The sequence below is a fragment of the Chlamydotis macqueenii genome, chromosome 8 (assembly GCF_036417535.1).
Source record: "Chlamydotis macqueenii isolate bChlMac1 chromosome 8, bChlMac1.mat, whole genome shotgun sequence".
In the NCBI taxonomy this organism is placed as follows: Eukaryota; Metazoa; Chordata; class Aves; order Otidiformes; family Otididae; genus Chlamydotis; species Chlamydotis macqueenii.
In genome coordinates, this window is record NC_141563.1 from 14,539,172 (window position 1) to 14,554,996 (window position 15,825).

The window sequence follows — 15,825 nt, forward strand, 5'->3', positions numbered from 1 at the left end:
AATTGTCCTCTCCATCCATCTTATTCTGATGCAAGCAGCTGCATTAGGTTTCGGTGTTCTTTACCAGTTGTGGCTGTGCTTGCATAGCTGTCCCAAAACTTTGACCACTGAAAGATCAGGCTTTGTAATATCTTTATATGGTTTATGATGTATGATTTGCTTCTCTCCTACTAGGAGCTGGAACATACACAACCTCTTCACTGAGTACGAAGACTGCAAGTACCTCAGACCCTCCTAATATATGTAAAGTGAAACCGCAGCAGTTGCAGACAAGCAGCCTTGCTTCTGCCAGTCACTTTTCCCAGCTGAGCTGCATGCCATCCCTGATTGCCCAGCAACAGCAAAGTCCCCAGGTCTATGTGTCTCAGTCTGCAGCAGGTAATAGTTTGTGTGGCTGAGAAGCCATGTGTCTGCTTTTTTGGAGTTCTAAAGCTGGAGAATTAAATTCAGTTCTGATTTTACCTGCAGCATTCTGTAAGCAAATATTCACTAATTGTGTCTTACTCTGAATATGCAAATTTCCATCAGTAAGTAATAAAGATAATGTTGTTAATTTTTTTGAGGAAAGTAGGTCTGACTCTCTTGATATACCATTCTTCTGTTGCAGAATGTTAAATCACTATTTAAGACCAAGAGTGACTTAGTCTTGACTTCTTTCTTAAAATGCTTTTTCCTTTAAAGAAAACCCTACATATAGTTAAGCTAAATTACATGACAGTATAACGTGTTTTTCCCCTTCCTTCACTCAAACACCTGCTTTGTCCAGAATCTGTTGCCTGTCTCCCAAGAATTGCATGGAATTAAAGATGCATATGGAAGACTGATAGATTCTGGGGGTGAATTAGAAAAAATACCAAAGTTCATTAGGCACTCAGCTCTTGAGTTCTGTTTCTTCTCTAACTCTTAATGAAAACATGTCTAGCATGGAAATGTTTGAAATCAGGTACTAATTGTATTCCTCTTTCTGAGGTACTGCAGCTCAAATCCCAGCATTTTATATGGATACAAGTCATCTATTCAACACCCAGCATGCACGTTTGGCACCACCTTCTCTGGCCCAACAGCAAGGCTTTCAACCAGGGCTTTCTCAGGTATTTGGGGATTTCTTTTTTTCTTGACAGCTCTTCCCCCCCCCCCCATGGTTGTTAGTGCAAGCTTATTCAATTTTTGTAGCAGAAAACTGTATGCAATCTTGTGCAGTTGTTCTGTATGCAGACCTGAATGATTCATTCAGTTTCTGTTGGTTATTTGCAAGGGAAAGTGTAAAATTCAACTAGAAAGTAATTTTTTGAATGGGGACATGTTGTGGTTTTGTTTAGTGAGGAGGGGCCTACCAGCTCTGCATGCAGCCTTGGGATATGATGTCCTTTAATTTTTATAATGTAACACAAATCCTAGCACACACTTAACTGTAGCTTTTCTATGTGACTTTTGTCTTTAGATACTTAATGGCTTATTTTTTATACAGCCTGCTTCAGTTCAGCAGATCCCCATTCCCATCTATGCACCTCTCCAAGGACAGCATCAAGCTCAGCTGAGTTTAGGAGCAGCACCAGCTGTTTCACAAGCCCAAGAGCTGTTCAACTCCTCCTTACAACCTTATAGGTAGTGTATGCAAATTTCTTTGCATTTTGAGTGACAGAATTTATAGAACTTGCTTCCCTGCAGACTTGTGTTCTGTGCTCTATAGCTACCTCATCTTCCTGTCTTCCTCAAAATTTTTCTGTTTGTCTGGTTGAGAACTCTGTATGCAGATTGTCTGGCTAATCTGCATGTGCAGATGTAGTGAAATTGTGAGTTCAAAAATTATGTGTGATATTTGTATGCTTAGAAACAAGGCTACAAAGCTGAAAACAGCAGTCTTTCATATTGGAAGAAAGAAAAATAGTAGTCTGTCCCTTTAATTCAGTAGTTTGTGTTTGTTATTTTCTAATCAAACCAACATTGGAATCTTGAAACACTTAGAAATCCTAGTTTGACCCCCATAGGTGGTAAAAACCTAATTTCAGGTGTGTAGGGGATAGCAGGATGTGTTTTGGCATACATCTTTTTTTCTGTTTGCTACAAAAGATAATAGGAAGACCAGTCTCTCTCATATGACATTGATAGCCAGACAAATTTCCACTGTAAGCCTTTCAAAGCTTCCTTGCAGTTCCTATCAAAACTGATTCACAATAGTATGATTCTGACAAATTTTGTTAGTTTCACTTTGTTTTTTTTGAAATTTAATTACAGGGTTTTGCATGTGCTGTAGAAAAACCTGCTTGTTACGGTGTAGAAGGCTGAAGCCACAGAAGGTTTAATTGACTACATGTGTATCCTGACTTTGTGCTTGGCTGACTTTTTTGGACCAAATATTGCTTGTCCTGCCACAGCTGACAGAAATTGTTACAAACAGTTGACTAGTTGCAGAAACACAATCAGTCTGGCATGCGGTCCAGATTAAATGCTTCTGGCTGATCTGTATTTGTATTTTATCTCTGTATATCCACTATTAATGGAGTTTTGGGTTGTGCTGTTTACAGGAGTGTGAATACTTTTTCCACATCTTTAAAGGTGCAGAGGATAGGCTTTGAGTTGTACTGGTTACTGGTTTCAAAAACTAACAACAACAAAAAAAGAAACTTGTGCAAATGCCTTTGGCTATATTGAAGACAGTCCTCTGCATACATTCTGGAAAAGTTTCTCCAATGCTCAGAGTGCAACTGTAAGAATGTTTTGCCATTAAGGAAAGGTACAGAATAAAGTTAACCTTGGTATTCTGTCAGGCCACTACCCTAACAGATTAACAGGAAAACTGTTTTTACCTCAAAAACACTCTCCTCTGAGCTGAAGAGCGTTTAGAGGGGCATTTATTTAAAAAGTCTTTCTATCTGAAAGTGGCTTTTCAGCAGGCACTTAATGGAAATGTTTGGATAATTACTTCTGATGGACTGAAACAACCTATCTGTTGTGCTGCTTTGCTGTACTGGTTTTGGTCTTTGTTTTTTGAACAAACTGCAACTTCTCCTTGCTAGTGACAAGGCAATTGAGTATCTAGATAAAATTAAAGGCTGTAGTGTCTGTCTGGCTGTGTTACTATTTTGAAGCCAAACAATTTATTTGGAAACTACAGTTGTCAGCATCCAGTGACTTAACCTGTAAGTATTAGAAGTTGGACTGTGGAGATCTGTGAAGTCAAGAGAACAAAGCGATTTACTTTATGACTAAGTGGAACTACTCGCATGTGGTGCTTCTCCACTGTCCTACCTTATAGCACAGCAACTAAGAACTGGTCGCTTCTGTATGTTACGGTTAAGTTATGCAAAAACTATTTTAGTGCACACATCTAAATAGCTACATGTACTTTAAGATTTAAATAAAAAGTCCAGTATTTTTTTTCCTTTGGCCTTTAGTAGCATCTGTTATTTTGTTGTGTGCAGAGTACATTGAAAAATCTACCTCTCTCATTTGAAAATCTGTTCCATAGAGCTAAGCATTTGTTCTAATTCCGTTTAAAGAATATTACCCATGTTCTTAATTTTTGGTGACTCGTTGTTGAGCTCTGTCTGCATTTTTGTATTTCATGTTTCAATCTCTTGCAGATCCCAGCAAGCTTTTATGCAAAGTGGTTTGTCTCAGCCATCGCCAGTAGTGTTGTCTGGCACAGCCTTACACAACTTCCCGGCAGTGCAACACCAGGAGCTTGCTAAGGCACAGTCAAGCCTGGCGTTTCAGCAGACTTCTAATACACAACCTATTCCTATCTTATACGAACATCAACTTAGTCAAGCTTCAGGACTGGGAGGCTCTCAGCTAATTGATACACACATTCTCCAGGTAGGAAATGTTCCAAAATGCAAAATGGTTTGATAGAGATAATGCAATAATAAATTAAATATTTCTTAGCTTGGGATAAGCCTACCTATGTGATAATTACATGATAGTCAGAGTGGCAGGAAACTTAAGATGCTTAGAAGAGAATATTCTCTTAATTTCATAAGGGTACGTTAGCATAATCTCTGAATTTGAGATTGTTCCCCAAACTACAAGGCTCCTTGCACTTCTGTCACTAACTAGAGCTTCAGGTTTAATTTCTGTTAGGGTAGGTCATAAGGGGCAACTCTACCACTTGCAAATGAGAACTTCATCGCAAGCTGAAACCTTCAGGTTATCAGCTTCCTATGCTGTGGTTTCTACTGGTTGATATATAGAATAATTTGCCCCACTGTCTCTGAACTGTTCTCCTAAGTATTCTTAATGTAATGGTGTCTTTCACTCTTTCAAGGCCAGAGCTACCCTCACCCAGGCTTCAAATCTGTACTCCGGGCAAGTTCAGCAGCCTGGCCAGAGCAATTTCTACAACACAGCACAGTCTCCCAGTGCTCTTCAGCAGGTAAACTATGGCATGGTAAATTTCCTAAATTGTATTTTTCTTAAAAGCATGTTGTTTATTTTTGTGGGGTGGAGTTGGGGGCTGAGACAATCTTTATTTCTTCTAAAAGACAAGAATTGAAAATTGATAGCAAAGGAGAGCTACTACAGCAGCACTGAAAAACTAAATTGGTGATAAGTTGGTTGGCTTACAAGTTCATGTTGATCATTTGTCCCTGGTATCTTTCTTGTAAATAGTTCATTTTCTAGTGACAGGCAGAGATTTATGTGGCACAGTGATGTTGCTCATTGACTGAGGCATATGCTGCCTTTATGGGGGCAGGTATGGGTTAGTGATGGTGGAGAGACAAACTCCAGGCACTTCGTGCAGCCTAGTTGTTAACACCAAGTCTCACCAAGTCTCAGAGCTGCTACATATGTCAACAATATAGAATCATTGAGTGGTTAGAGTTGGAAGGGACCTTCAAAGGTCGTCTAGTCCAACCCTCCTGCAAGGAGCAGGGACATCAAATATTTAGGGAAAAAAATGAGTCAGCAAATAAATTTATCGTACAGACAAACAGGACAAACAGATCAGTAACCTATGTCAGGAGGTTTGTAAAGTAACTCCAGTGATTTTAAGGTTTTTTTAATTCTTTCATGAAAGATCTGTTAATTCACCATGTGCAAGCATTCCATCACATTTACAAGATGCTGTCAGGTGGTTTTCACCTTCTGGTTAAATTTTTAAATTTTTGAGTGGCTTTTAAAAAAAAAAAAAAAACTTACGATGGGCTAGTTTATTGTAATAGACTACTTCATACACATGAAAAGTTGCCAAGACTGATATTTAGAAGAGTCTTAAAAAATTGCATGTCATCTGTTGAAAATGCAATATACATTTTTAAGGACCTTTTAGAGAGGTTAGTGTGTTTAACATATTCAAGCTTGGCTGTTTCTATAATTTTTAATCTATGTTATCCTTCAGAGCAGAACCTTGGTAAATCTTTCACATCTGGAGAATACATTGTTCTTCTAGTCACACTCAGAATATAATTTTGCAGGTTGTGGATTGATGGTCAGATGCAGCAGTTTCTGCCAGTCAGGTCACTGCTGTGGTATTTTTGCGTTTGTCACTACTATTCTGTGACGTTTTCAGCCCACAGCACTCCCTGTTAATCCAGGGATTGGGTTAGCTTTTTAACCTCAGAAGTGCTGGCTGTTGGGACTCCTAGAAAGTAAAATCTAGTTTTCCTCCGAAGCACTGTCCTTATGACGACTAAAATTATTTGACCTTTTTAAAATAAATAAATAAAACTACCAGCTGACTATTTCATTCTAGTTTTGTGAGTTGAACTGAATTTATTTTTTCATTCAATGAAATAGCGTTGAATGCTGTTGGAGTTAGTAGCTAGCATGCATCTTAGTTTCTGGAAAAACTGATTTTCCAGAACTATAGAGATTGATTATAGAGACAGGCTAAACAATAAATTCAGTTATTTACTTGCAACTCTCTGCATAAATGTATGAATTCATTAAGCCATTTACTTTGAATGTAGCTGAAATTATAGAACTAGTAAAGAAAGATAAATAATGGCCCTTATGTATATGTTACTGGTGACTTTTTTGGTTTTTTTCCAGGTGACAGTACCTTTGCCAGGATCACAAATTTCTTTGCCCAACTTTGGATCCACAGCACAGCCACTTATTGCCCTGCCCCAATCTTTACAACCACCACTACAGCACACGCCACCGCAAGCACAGGCTCAAAATCTAAGCAGACCTGCACAAGTAACTCAGCCTTTCAGAGGATTAATCCCAGCAGGAACTCAACACAGCATGATTGCTGCAACTGGAAAGGTAACAGTATTGGTAAATCTACAGTACAAAAAGTAATACAAAGCACAGCTGTATACTGTTTTATAGAACCAGCATGGCAACCAACTCTTGCATCTAAAAACCTGCCTTGACTTTAAAAAGTAGGGAGGGGAATATAGAAAAGCCAGTCAAGATTAGTTCCTCAGTGGCTGGGTCTGTGCATTTTGTGAAGGTTTAGCTGAGTTTATTTTGTAGCTAACTTGCTACTAGTGTTTGCACTGTAGGAATACCTAGCTTGATGATGACTTCATGGACTAGTAGGATATTTCACGTAGAAAATAATACATAGCCATTCTTCAAGCAGCAGGCAAACACCATTATGCTGTCAGGGCTAGTTGCTGATTCTGAGGAGGCATGTGTTTGTCACTTTTTCTCATCTCATACTGGAGCGAGTTGTATGGGATCAAGTCTTTCCAGTGCAGGAGGCTGGAGTTTCAGGGGCTTCAATGGACTTTCTATCAACTGTGACCTTAAACGAGGATTAAACATTAAACTCCACTAATGTTGCTGGGGGTCTGCTTTTCTGAATACCACAGTAAGGTGCATATTCAGAACGTAGCATTGTGTGCAAGGCAGGACCTTCTGGTGTATTAAAAAAAAAAAAAAAGAAAAAAAAAAAGCTGGTTTTGCAGCTGAAGAAAACTCTCCTTGAGTGACAGCTCCAGTAAGGAGATAACAGTGAAATAGCACAAGAAACTTGAACACCTAGGAGGAATTCTCTCCTCTCCTTTTTCTGGAGCTGCTGTGGTAATTGCTAATGAGAGGATGCGTGGAGCTGGCTTCCAATCACAAGATCTCTTGTCTTAGATGGAATCACAGATTTACAGGCACCTGGGATTTTCGCATAGTGTGCAGCACAACGCAGTTGCAGCATACTTTCAGGTGAGCAGTGGGTGATAATGCTGGACATGAATACAGCTAAGCTTTCTGTCAGATATAACAAAGTCTTTCCGCAGAGCAGGGAGTACTCTAGCTCTGGAGCTGCACCTGAAATCATTACGCTTGTGGCCTGGATTTTAGGGTGCTTTTAAGTATAAAATGACCCTGCTGTCCCAGTGGCTTACAGCTGTGATAAAAACCTCTCTTAGGTATTAATTTCCTGTCTTGGACAGTAATGGCAACCGGAATTCCAGATCACCTAGATGAAGTTTTCGTCCACTAGAGTATGTGGTGATGTTTACACCATGCAGTTTTCTAGTTTCATAAGACCTGGCCAAACCTTTTCACCTTTATAATTTGTACGAGCCCATCTTCCAAGCAGCAGCAGTGTTTCTTGCTACACTTGGCACTGGAAAATGATCACTCATTTCAACAAGAAATGAGGAACAACCAGAGTGGAATGGTGGCCTTAGGTCACTTTCCTGCCCTGTTTTAAGGGTTCCATCATGTTCCTGCTAAAGAAAGTAAACTTTTAAGTGATTTATTGTTGCTGTTATTTTTCATGCCTGTGTGTGGAAAGATACTGTTCCAGAGACTAATTTATTCTCTTGAGTATATCTGCAAAATAATATGCAAGATTCATTGCTCCATTTAGAGTCTGCAGATTTTTTGCATTATTCACAACTCTAGTTTTGCTGTGCTTTTGGTTTTTTAATAGAACTAGGTTATTTTATGGCACTTCTCACTTCAGCATTTTTGAGGATTGTATCTAAATATTTTCATGTGGTATCCGAGATGATGAAGGAAATTTCAACCCTGAAACACTTATTTCTTTAGGGCCAAATATGTGAAATCAGTCACAAATCCCCTTTCATTATGCAGGAAGATCAAGTTAGAAATCCAGTACCACAGCTGGAAGGGCCACATAGTGCAGGAAAATTGTACACAGAGGTGCTGGGGTTGTCCTGATTATTAAAAGCTGGTTTGCAATCTGGTTTTTACCTCCACTTAACTGACCTATTTTCATTGAGAAAAATGTGAGGTAAGCTAACAGTTACTTAGTAAATTAGATTTTTATTTGAATGAGAACACATCAATTGCTCTGTTTTTCAGATATCAGAAATGGACCTGAAGGCCTTTGGAGGTGGCATTGATGTTAAACCTGGAACACCACCAGTTACTGGCAGAAGTACCACTCCAACCTCCAGTCCTTTTCGGTAAATCTTTCTTACGCTCAAAATTCCTTGAAATCAGAGCTAGAAAATGTACCTAGTCATGCATGAGCAGACAATTCTGAAAGGTATGAGGTGAGGGACTGGGAATGTGCTTAATCTTAGCTTAAAAGCAGCATTCCAGTAGGTCATCAGATCTGCTATACTTGGCTGGAAGTATATAGCTCTGAAATAAAATGCTTAAAATATTTTAATTAAATGAAACTAAGCAAATCATGTAAAAATGACCTGGGATTGTACCAGGAAACCACAGGAGTGGCAGGGTCCTTTGGGGTGAAACTCTTAAGACTGTTTCTTAGCTGCGATGTTCAAAGTAAAAAGACTTCAAGGCTTACACGTCAGTTATGGCAACAATTCTGTCAGAGAACTAAGAATTGGTGCAAGATCTATAAGCTTCTCACAAGTGAAATTATAAGCTGTTTGCAGGTTTGACTGGTTAATTGACAGAATTAAGAGTCTTGCTCATAAGCAGATGCACTTCATGGTAAATGTCTTGGGCTGCTTGTGGATGAAGCTACTTGTAGGCTGAAGGAACTTGAAAATGGAACTTTGCTACAAGACAGTTTTGTTCTTGAAAGTTCTGCTCCCATGCATAGTTAACTACATTTGATGGCTTTCACTCTAGCAGACTGACAGAGTTCAGACTTTCCTAGTGAAGCAGAAATGAGAGTTGGAACTCTAAAGTTGTGCCTCCAGTACTTCACCTAAGAAAAAAGTGAAGGGATGAGGAAGAAGAAATTTGCATTTGCAAGCTAGTCAGCATTTAGGACAATTGACTCAACAGAGATTCTATGCTATGTGTCTCTTCTCCTAGCAGCCAAAGCAGGGCTTGTCATAAGCTTTACCTCTTAAGTGTAGCAATACTGGGAAGATTGACAAAAGATCTCAGGAGTTCAAAGTGAAGACTAAAAAGCAACTTCTTTAAGCTTACAAAATGCTGGTGTGTATTGAGTTTAGCTGGCTTCCTTGCCGCTGGTGCCTTGCTGCTTATTTTACATTAAGTAGGTGTATCACCCACACGCTCTGCGTGAGAACTCTCTGCAGATCAAGCTCCATTCCCTAAAGAAGGTTGTTCACTCTTTTCTCTTTCTCTGAGAACTGTTTGGTGCCCTTTCCCCAGATAAACTTACAGGCTTCATTTAGTTCATGGTGATTTAACACCTCTTAAAAGTTTTAAAGGAGGGTCCTATTCTTAGCCAAATAAAACAGGGGGAGAGCGTTTTCTCTGAATTCTTGAAATCTGCTCAAATGCGTTTTGAAACATTTGACAACAGGTCAGAGTGGAAGCAGCTGCACATTGCAGCTTCTGCAGTGCGTGCTTAATGCCTGTTGTGACAAGCTCTGAGCTTGACATAATGGGGCAAACAGTGTAAAGGGGCAGGACTGGAAGTAAAGATGGGAATGGAGAAGAGAACATACTTTTAACATCAGTATTTGTTACCAATATTTTTGGGAAAGGTCACTTTCATACAGACTTTGCCCTGGAATCTTTCCATATCTTAGATATTTCTGATTATGTTTTTTCTTTGTATTCCTAAGTTCTGAGTTTGTTTGCATTTGAAACTGACAGTGGATCCAAAAGAATATCTGATACCAGCTTCTCTAAGAGACTTTTTTTTTTTTTTCTTTCCTCCCCTCCAGTGCTGAATTTCTAGTTACATTGTAAGTAAAGGCAGAAACATCCTTTGGATGAGAGCGGTGTGACTCTAACTGGTGTTCTTTTCTTTAGGGCCAGTTCTACAAGTCCTAACAATCAGTCCAATAAAATGAACAGCATTGTCTACCAGAAGCAGTTTCAGTCGGCAGCTGCTGCTGTGAGAATGACACAGCCATTCCCTGCACAGTTTGCACCACAGGTACGTGACTGGTGGCTTCCTACAAAGAAATCTCTTTCTCTGTATGACCTGGTGACTTTGTAACTCAGCTGTGTTTCCTCAGGCTTTATCATGGGGAGATACAAAACTTAATCCTTAAAGAAAATGAAATGGTGTGAAAAAACTGATTTCAAGATCAAGGCCAAAAAAAAAAGCCCCTCTGATCCTACTAAGTACAATTGTGGATTTTGTGGTGTGTTTAATCTTAAGAGTTCTGTGCATGCTGAGGAATTCATTACAAGTTGTGAATAATGTAGGACAGACAGTTGTTTGGTTGTTTTGCTGGTTTCCCCATGCAGCCATAACGCGCCTCGTTCTGGAAGAGCAGAGCGTTTGGTTGGGGAAGGGGAGAAGCTTTGTGTCTCAGAAGGGTCCCAGTGCATAGTTTACATGTTTAAAGACAAGCAGATTTGCAGTTTTTTGTCTGAGGTGTTGATGGAGCAGTCCAGTTTGGAAAGTATCTCTGGAGGTAGTACAGTCCCTACAAAACAGGGCTGGTGGCAAAGGGTTTGGTTTGCTTCTGACATCCCAGGGAGTACAGCTTACAAGGGTGATACATCCCTTTTTACGAGTGACTGTAGCCAGGCTGCTAGGGACATGTAGCCTCTGTAAAAACGTAGGATATTTCTGTTTTCCTTTTAGCATTTGGAGTGTTTGACTGCAAGAGCTGAGATTTGATTTTTGGATTCCCACTAGCAGAGACTACCTAGCCTTTCACTAGTGACGCCTCCACTGCCTTGCATGGGTCTGGATTGAAGATTCAACATGCTGGGTTGAAGTTGTTGGTATTCCTTTCAGGCACAGCAGCACTACAGGACTGTTTGTTTTTTCTGGAGTTCAAGCAGGGCCTCTCCTAACATAAAAGCCTATTTTCTTGACATCAGTTTGACAGCAGAGCAGGATTTTTTTCCCCTTTAAGATAATGCCAACGTGCAATCTAGTTGGCAATTTTCTAATTGCAAAATGTCTCTTTTTGTTGTTTTTCCCCCACTTAGATCCTCTCTCAGCCTAACCTGCTCCCTCCATTGGTAAGAGCCCCATATACTAACATCTTCCCAGCGCCTGTTCAGAGGCTGCCAATAGTACTGCATAGTCAGATGCCGTCTCAGATGACCACAGGCCCTATGAGCCACCCTCATTTACCACGTGTGGCCAGAGGTCTTTGTGGATCAGTATCTGGAGCCAGAGGCAATCAGGCCCAGGCTGCGATGAAGGCTGAACGAGACGTGAAGGTTAGTATTTGAACAGCAGTGCTGTTAACACCAGTTTGGTCTTGACAGCTTGTAGGGCAGGAATGTGTCTGCGAATCATGTCTTAATTAATGTGCCTCTGGACCCAAAGCCAGTAGCCGGGCCTTTAACAGCTGAACACAGACCTTGTCTGAGCCCTGGGTTTTTTAACAAGAACTTGAGACTGAAAAATTGGTAGGGAGCTTCCTTTCTCAAGTGGTCAGTGGTTGTGAAGCTGCCACTGCTGTCGAAGGCAATCTGACAACTGGGTTTCAAGAGCCTGGGTTGTTCTGAATGAGTGATGAAGCCTACAAGCCTGACCGTTAGCTGTCATTTCCCATCTGCCTCCCCAGCTCTGAGCAGCAGTATGAACCCTCATGTTCTAGCCAGCCTCGGTTCTCAGTGATTCTGGAGATTCATTTCCCAGTGGTTTGAAATGCCTATGATAATTCTCTGTGGTAAAATGCAACAACATGGTACACTCCGTGGAAGAGGTGGCTGCATTTCAGTAGGAGGTGATGAGTCATCTAACTTGTAAAAGCACTTTGGGACCCTTCAGGATGTGGCAAACTGTTCTTTCCAAGGCAGGGACTACAATATGGGATGTCTGTGTAGAGACACTGTTGTACATTTAGCCTGTTTTCTGCAGAATAAGTTGCTTGTATGAATAGGTGGTGCTAAGGACCTTCATCGTTCGCTGTAACCCATGCATTGAGGTGTAAAAGCAAAAGAGGGTGCTTTTCCTGGTGACATCTGGTTGTAGAAGAATTTATTACTCCTTAAATTCTAGTATTTGGTCCATTTTGTTTTCTACCACCAGTTTATGGTAGCTGTAGACTTAGGAGGTGATGCTTAGTATATATCTTGAGTCTGTATTGTGAATTGAATCTAGCCAGTCACAGCGAATACTTATATGCAGTCCTGGTTTTCTGAATCTCCCTGCAAACTGTTCAGAAGAATGTGAGTTATTCTGTCATGGTTGGTTACTTACGATCAAATCATCCAGCCTTCTAGCCTTAACCTCAGGGGATGGCTGAAATCTGTGCAAGAGATTTCAGGTGTCCACCTGGCTCCAGGAAAATCAGAGTGTTATTGCAGTCCTCCAAACCAGAGCTCATAGGTTTGTTTTCTATTCTGTTGCTGGTTGAGTTACTTGGAGCAACTACACACTATTAAAGCCAAGGCCTCATGTTCCAGGCTTTTGCTGTTTTGTCCCCCGCATTGTGTCCCAGCCCCTCCCTGGCCTCGTTTTCTATTTAAAAAAAGCACAAAATACTTAGAAAGGTACATGGAGGCTTAATGTCTGTATTGTAGTTGGGGTTCCTTATATTAAGATATGTCTTTTTAATTAAATAAAAAAAAAAGGCATTTGACTGCATTGGGCTTAATTGTGCAGCTTCCAAAAGACTGAAGTCTTAATGCAACTGCTGCTTTGCCGGAGTCTGGGCAGGAAAGCAAGCCTTTGGTCTGAACCATCTGGTCTGCACAGTGCTCCACTGACAAACGAAAGGTCCCGTGTAAAACTGTGGCTGAAACACGTAATCCCAAAGGCTGAATTTCACAGGTGGAAGTCAGGGTTACCAGTAGGATTCACAGGAGGGATTTAGAGGAAGCCAGGCTTCCTGGAATGAGTGCCCACTTTGAGTGGGAAGCAGATAAGGCTTCAGCTTACACTTAACACAACCTTGATCCAGGTTCACTTGCATCTCCATTGCAGTTTCTGAAGTCTGTCCTCAGAATAAGAAGGGGAAAACACGTGGGTCCTCAGACTGGATTTTGCTGCTGTCATACGGCTCCTGCACCCAAGAAGTTCAGACTGTGCTGCAGGAGAAATGACAGTGGGCACGGCCCTCCGTGCCAACACCGCCTGCGTAGCTGGGGTAGTGTTGGGGAGCAGGCAGCGTGCAGACACGCCTGCCTTCTGGGCACGTCTGACTTACTGAGGTCTGAAACTTCCGTTTGAACCTACTGTAGGCAGTGTTTTTACTTTTTAAGCTCTGCAGTAATAGTGGCGTTAAAAGATGTTAGATGCTTCAAACTGTTGTCCTTGATCCTCTTCTCTGGGGTGAGGATTAGGAAGAGCAAGGGCAGCCTAGGCATGATGTTAAACTACTGCTGAGGAGCCACTGCCCAGATGTGGTGACATCTGGGAAGCAAGTGAATGGACACTGCTTTCCTAGGAAAGTCTGGCCACTGCAGTCAGTCCTTCCACTTTCGTTTAGGAAATATTTTTGTGAAGTCACTCTTATTCCAATGCCCTCTCTTCAGTAAACATATTTTCTCCCTTTCTTAAGGCAAAGCAGAGAGCAGAGGTACTTCAGTCCACCCAGAGATTCTTTTCTGAGCAGCAGCAGCAGAGCAAGCCCATAGGAGGCAAACCGCAGAAAGTGGACGAGAACGGGAGCAAACCTGCCGAGGCAATTGCTGACTCTTCAGGAGTCTGCCAGGACAAAACCGAGGAAAAGCCCACCCCTGCGCCTGCTGCAGCAACAAAACCTGTTAGAACTGGACCAATCAAACCTCAGGCAATCAAAACCGAAGAAACAAAATCTTAGAGGCTGTTTTTCCGTGGAGGTGGGGGAAGAGGGGAGGGTGGTGAGATGACAGCAGCAAAAATTTGTAGCCCAAAGGACAAGACAACAGTCTTCTCTTTCTGTAGGGCTCTGAACAGGACGTAGAAGCTATCAGCAGTTACGGATACAAACTGCTGTGTATCCAAGTGAGCTTCTAGGCTCTTTGGGCTTGTATCTTCTCTAACAGCATGAAGGCTGCTTTTGGTGTGTGCACGTTTGACACGTGTGCGCATGTTTTGGCTTACATGCCTGTATGCTTCCCAAAGTGGAAAAAAAATTAAGAAATAGCAGTGGCGGGGAAGAAGGTGGTTGGGGTGGCATGTTCCTAGCTGACAAGTTGAATATCCTTATTTTCTTCAGGCTCTGATCTTCAGCTGCTATTTATCTTTTTATAAACCCATGAGTTTGAGAATACGCAGATCTGAGGATGGTGCTGGGCCAAGTAATGTGTGTTAAGTTTTTAGTGACTTAAGAAGCTTCTATCTTGTAATAAACAGGGAGATTCATATAGCTGGCAAAATTGCCTTTGCCATGTGACATCTAACCTACCGTAACACAAAGAGTAATGCTAATGATGTTTGTTTCCCTCTGAAGGCAGTGCTTTGCTGGCTGCTGCTTCTTGGATGACAATATACTGTATTTAGATCACCATTATGAAAATGCTACTTGGCCACCTGTGTTCTCTACACCCACTCCCCCCTCAGTCGTTCACCTCTGGAGTTGAAAGGTTCATTTCATCAATAGTCAGATTTGTTCTGTTCACCTCTGTCCAGCTATCTTTATATGATGCAAGTGGTCTTTAAACGGTTTCCAGCTTATGTCTATACAGCAATGAGCACTTAGAGCTGTGCCACGAGAATAAAAGAAACCTTAGCGGATGAAAGAGAGTTTTATCTCAAAGGTGCATTCTTTATATCAGAGCTGTGTCGCACCACCTCCTTGCCCACAGTGTGCTGGAAAGTAGAATCAAGTCAAATAAATGCCTTTTTAATTGTATCCTCTAGTATTATAGCTGTAGGACAGTACTGTATGATACTTCTGTGAATGTAAGATATCCTGTACCTGCTTATGATATGTAGTAGTGACTGTGCTATACTGGAGCTGTTTTTAATAATGTTATTCTAGAGGTTTTTTTCCAGACAATGATTGAAAAAGCTAATAAAAAGCACCAGGTACCACATCAGTAGCAGAATTTGCTGGTTTTTTCTGGGATTTTTTTTTTTTTTTCCACGTTTTCTGGAAGGAAGAGTGAGTTGAAAGTCTAATGTGTATAATTTTGTTCAAATGACTGCAGAAGCTGGAAAGGCTGTTGCTGCTATTGATGCCTAGTGAATTGCTATTGGTTATCTTTTTATATAAATATATATATAATTTGAATTTTTGGAAACTTTAGCTGTGATGTCAACTTTGGAAAAAAGTATCCCACTTGTAGTGTGAGTTGGCATTGTACAGAAATTAACAGCCATATTGGTCTAGAAATGTTAAACTTAATTTTTTTCCATTTGTACAGGGGTAACGCACTGTATTAAATATGTACGGTCTTATTTACATGGGTTTGATTACAGAAACTAATAAAGTATTCTCTAAATAAAGTATTTGGGTAATCTCATGATTAGCGCAGTGCTGCAAGATGCAAGGAGAGCACCTGAACATCGTGCGCCAAGGGAAGAGCGTGTATTGGAGCCAGACTTCTAAAGAAAAAAAGGCTTGAAACAGCTTCTATTTGTTCCCCTGGCACTCTGGTCTCGTTCTCCAGTGAAGGTCTCGCAGGACATGGCTTCCATCTAGCTCCGGAAGGAGCCTGCGG

General features: G+C 41.0%; 1 protein-coding gene across 11 annotated transcripts in view; it reads left to right on the forward strand.

Moving 5' to 3' along the window:
* The window catches only part of PRRC2C (proline rich coiled-coil 2C), a 76,626-nt gene extending 61,016 nt beyond the window's left edge, over nt 1-15,610 (forward strand). For 4 of the 11 annotated variants that reach the window (XM_086753223.1, XM_086753229.1, XM_086753232.1 and 1 more), the window contains 10 exons: nt 175-378; nt 970-1,091; nt 1,469-1,605; nt 3,585-3,819; nt 4,268-4,390; nt 5,995-6,213; nt 7,039-7,113; nt 8,224-8,327; nt 10,072-10,198; nt 13,740-15,610. In XM_086753223.1, the coding sequence (XP_086609349.1) occupies nt 175-378; nt 970-1,091; nt 1,469-1,605; nt 3,585-3,819; nt 4,268-4,390; nt 5,995-6,213; nt 7,039-7,113; nt 8,224-8,327; nt 10,072-10,198; nt 13,740-14,000 (1,607 nt within the window). In that variant the 3' untranslated portion in view covers nt 14,001-15,610. Of the gene's footprint in view, nt 1-174; nt 379-969; nt 1,092-1,468; nt 1,606-3,584; nt 3,820-4,267; nt 4,391-5,994; nt 6,214-7,038; nt 7,114-8,223; nt 8,328-10,071; nt 10,199-11,211; nt 11,621-13,739 lie in introns of those variants that run through there. The other 7 variants (XM_086753228.1, XM_086753234.1, XM_086753233.1 and 4 more) reach the window with 6 other exon arrangements.
* The last annotated feature ends 215 nt before the right edge of the window (nt 15,611-15,825 follow it).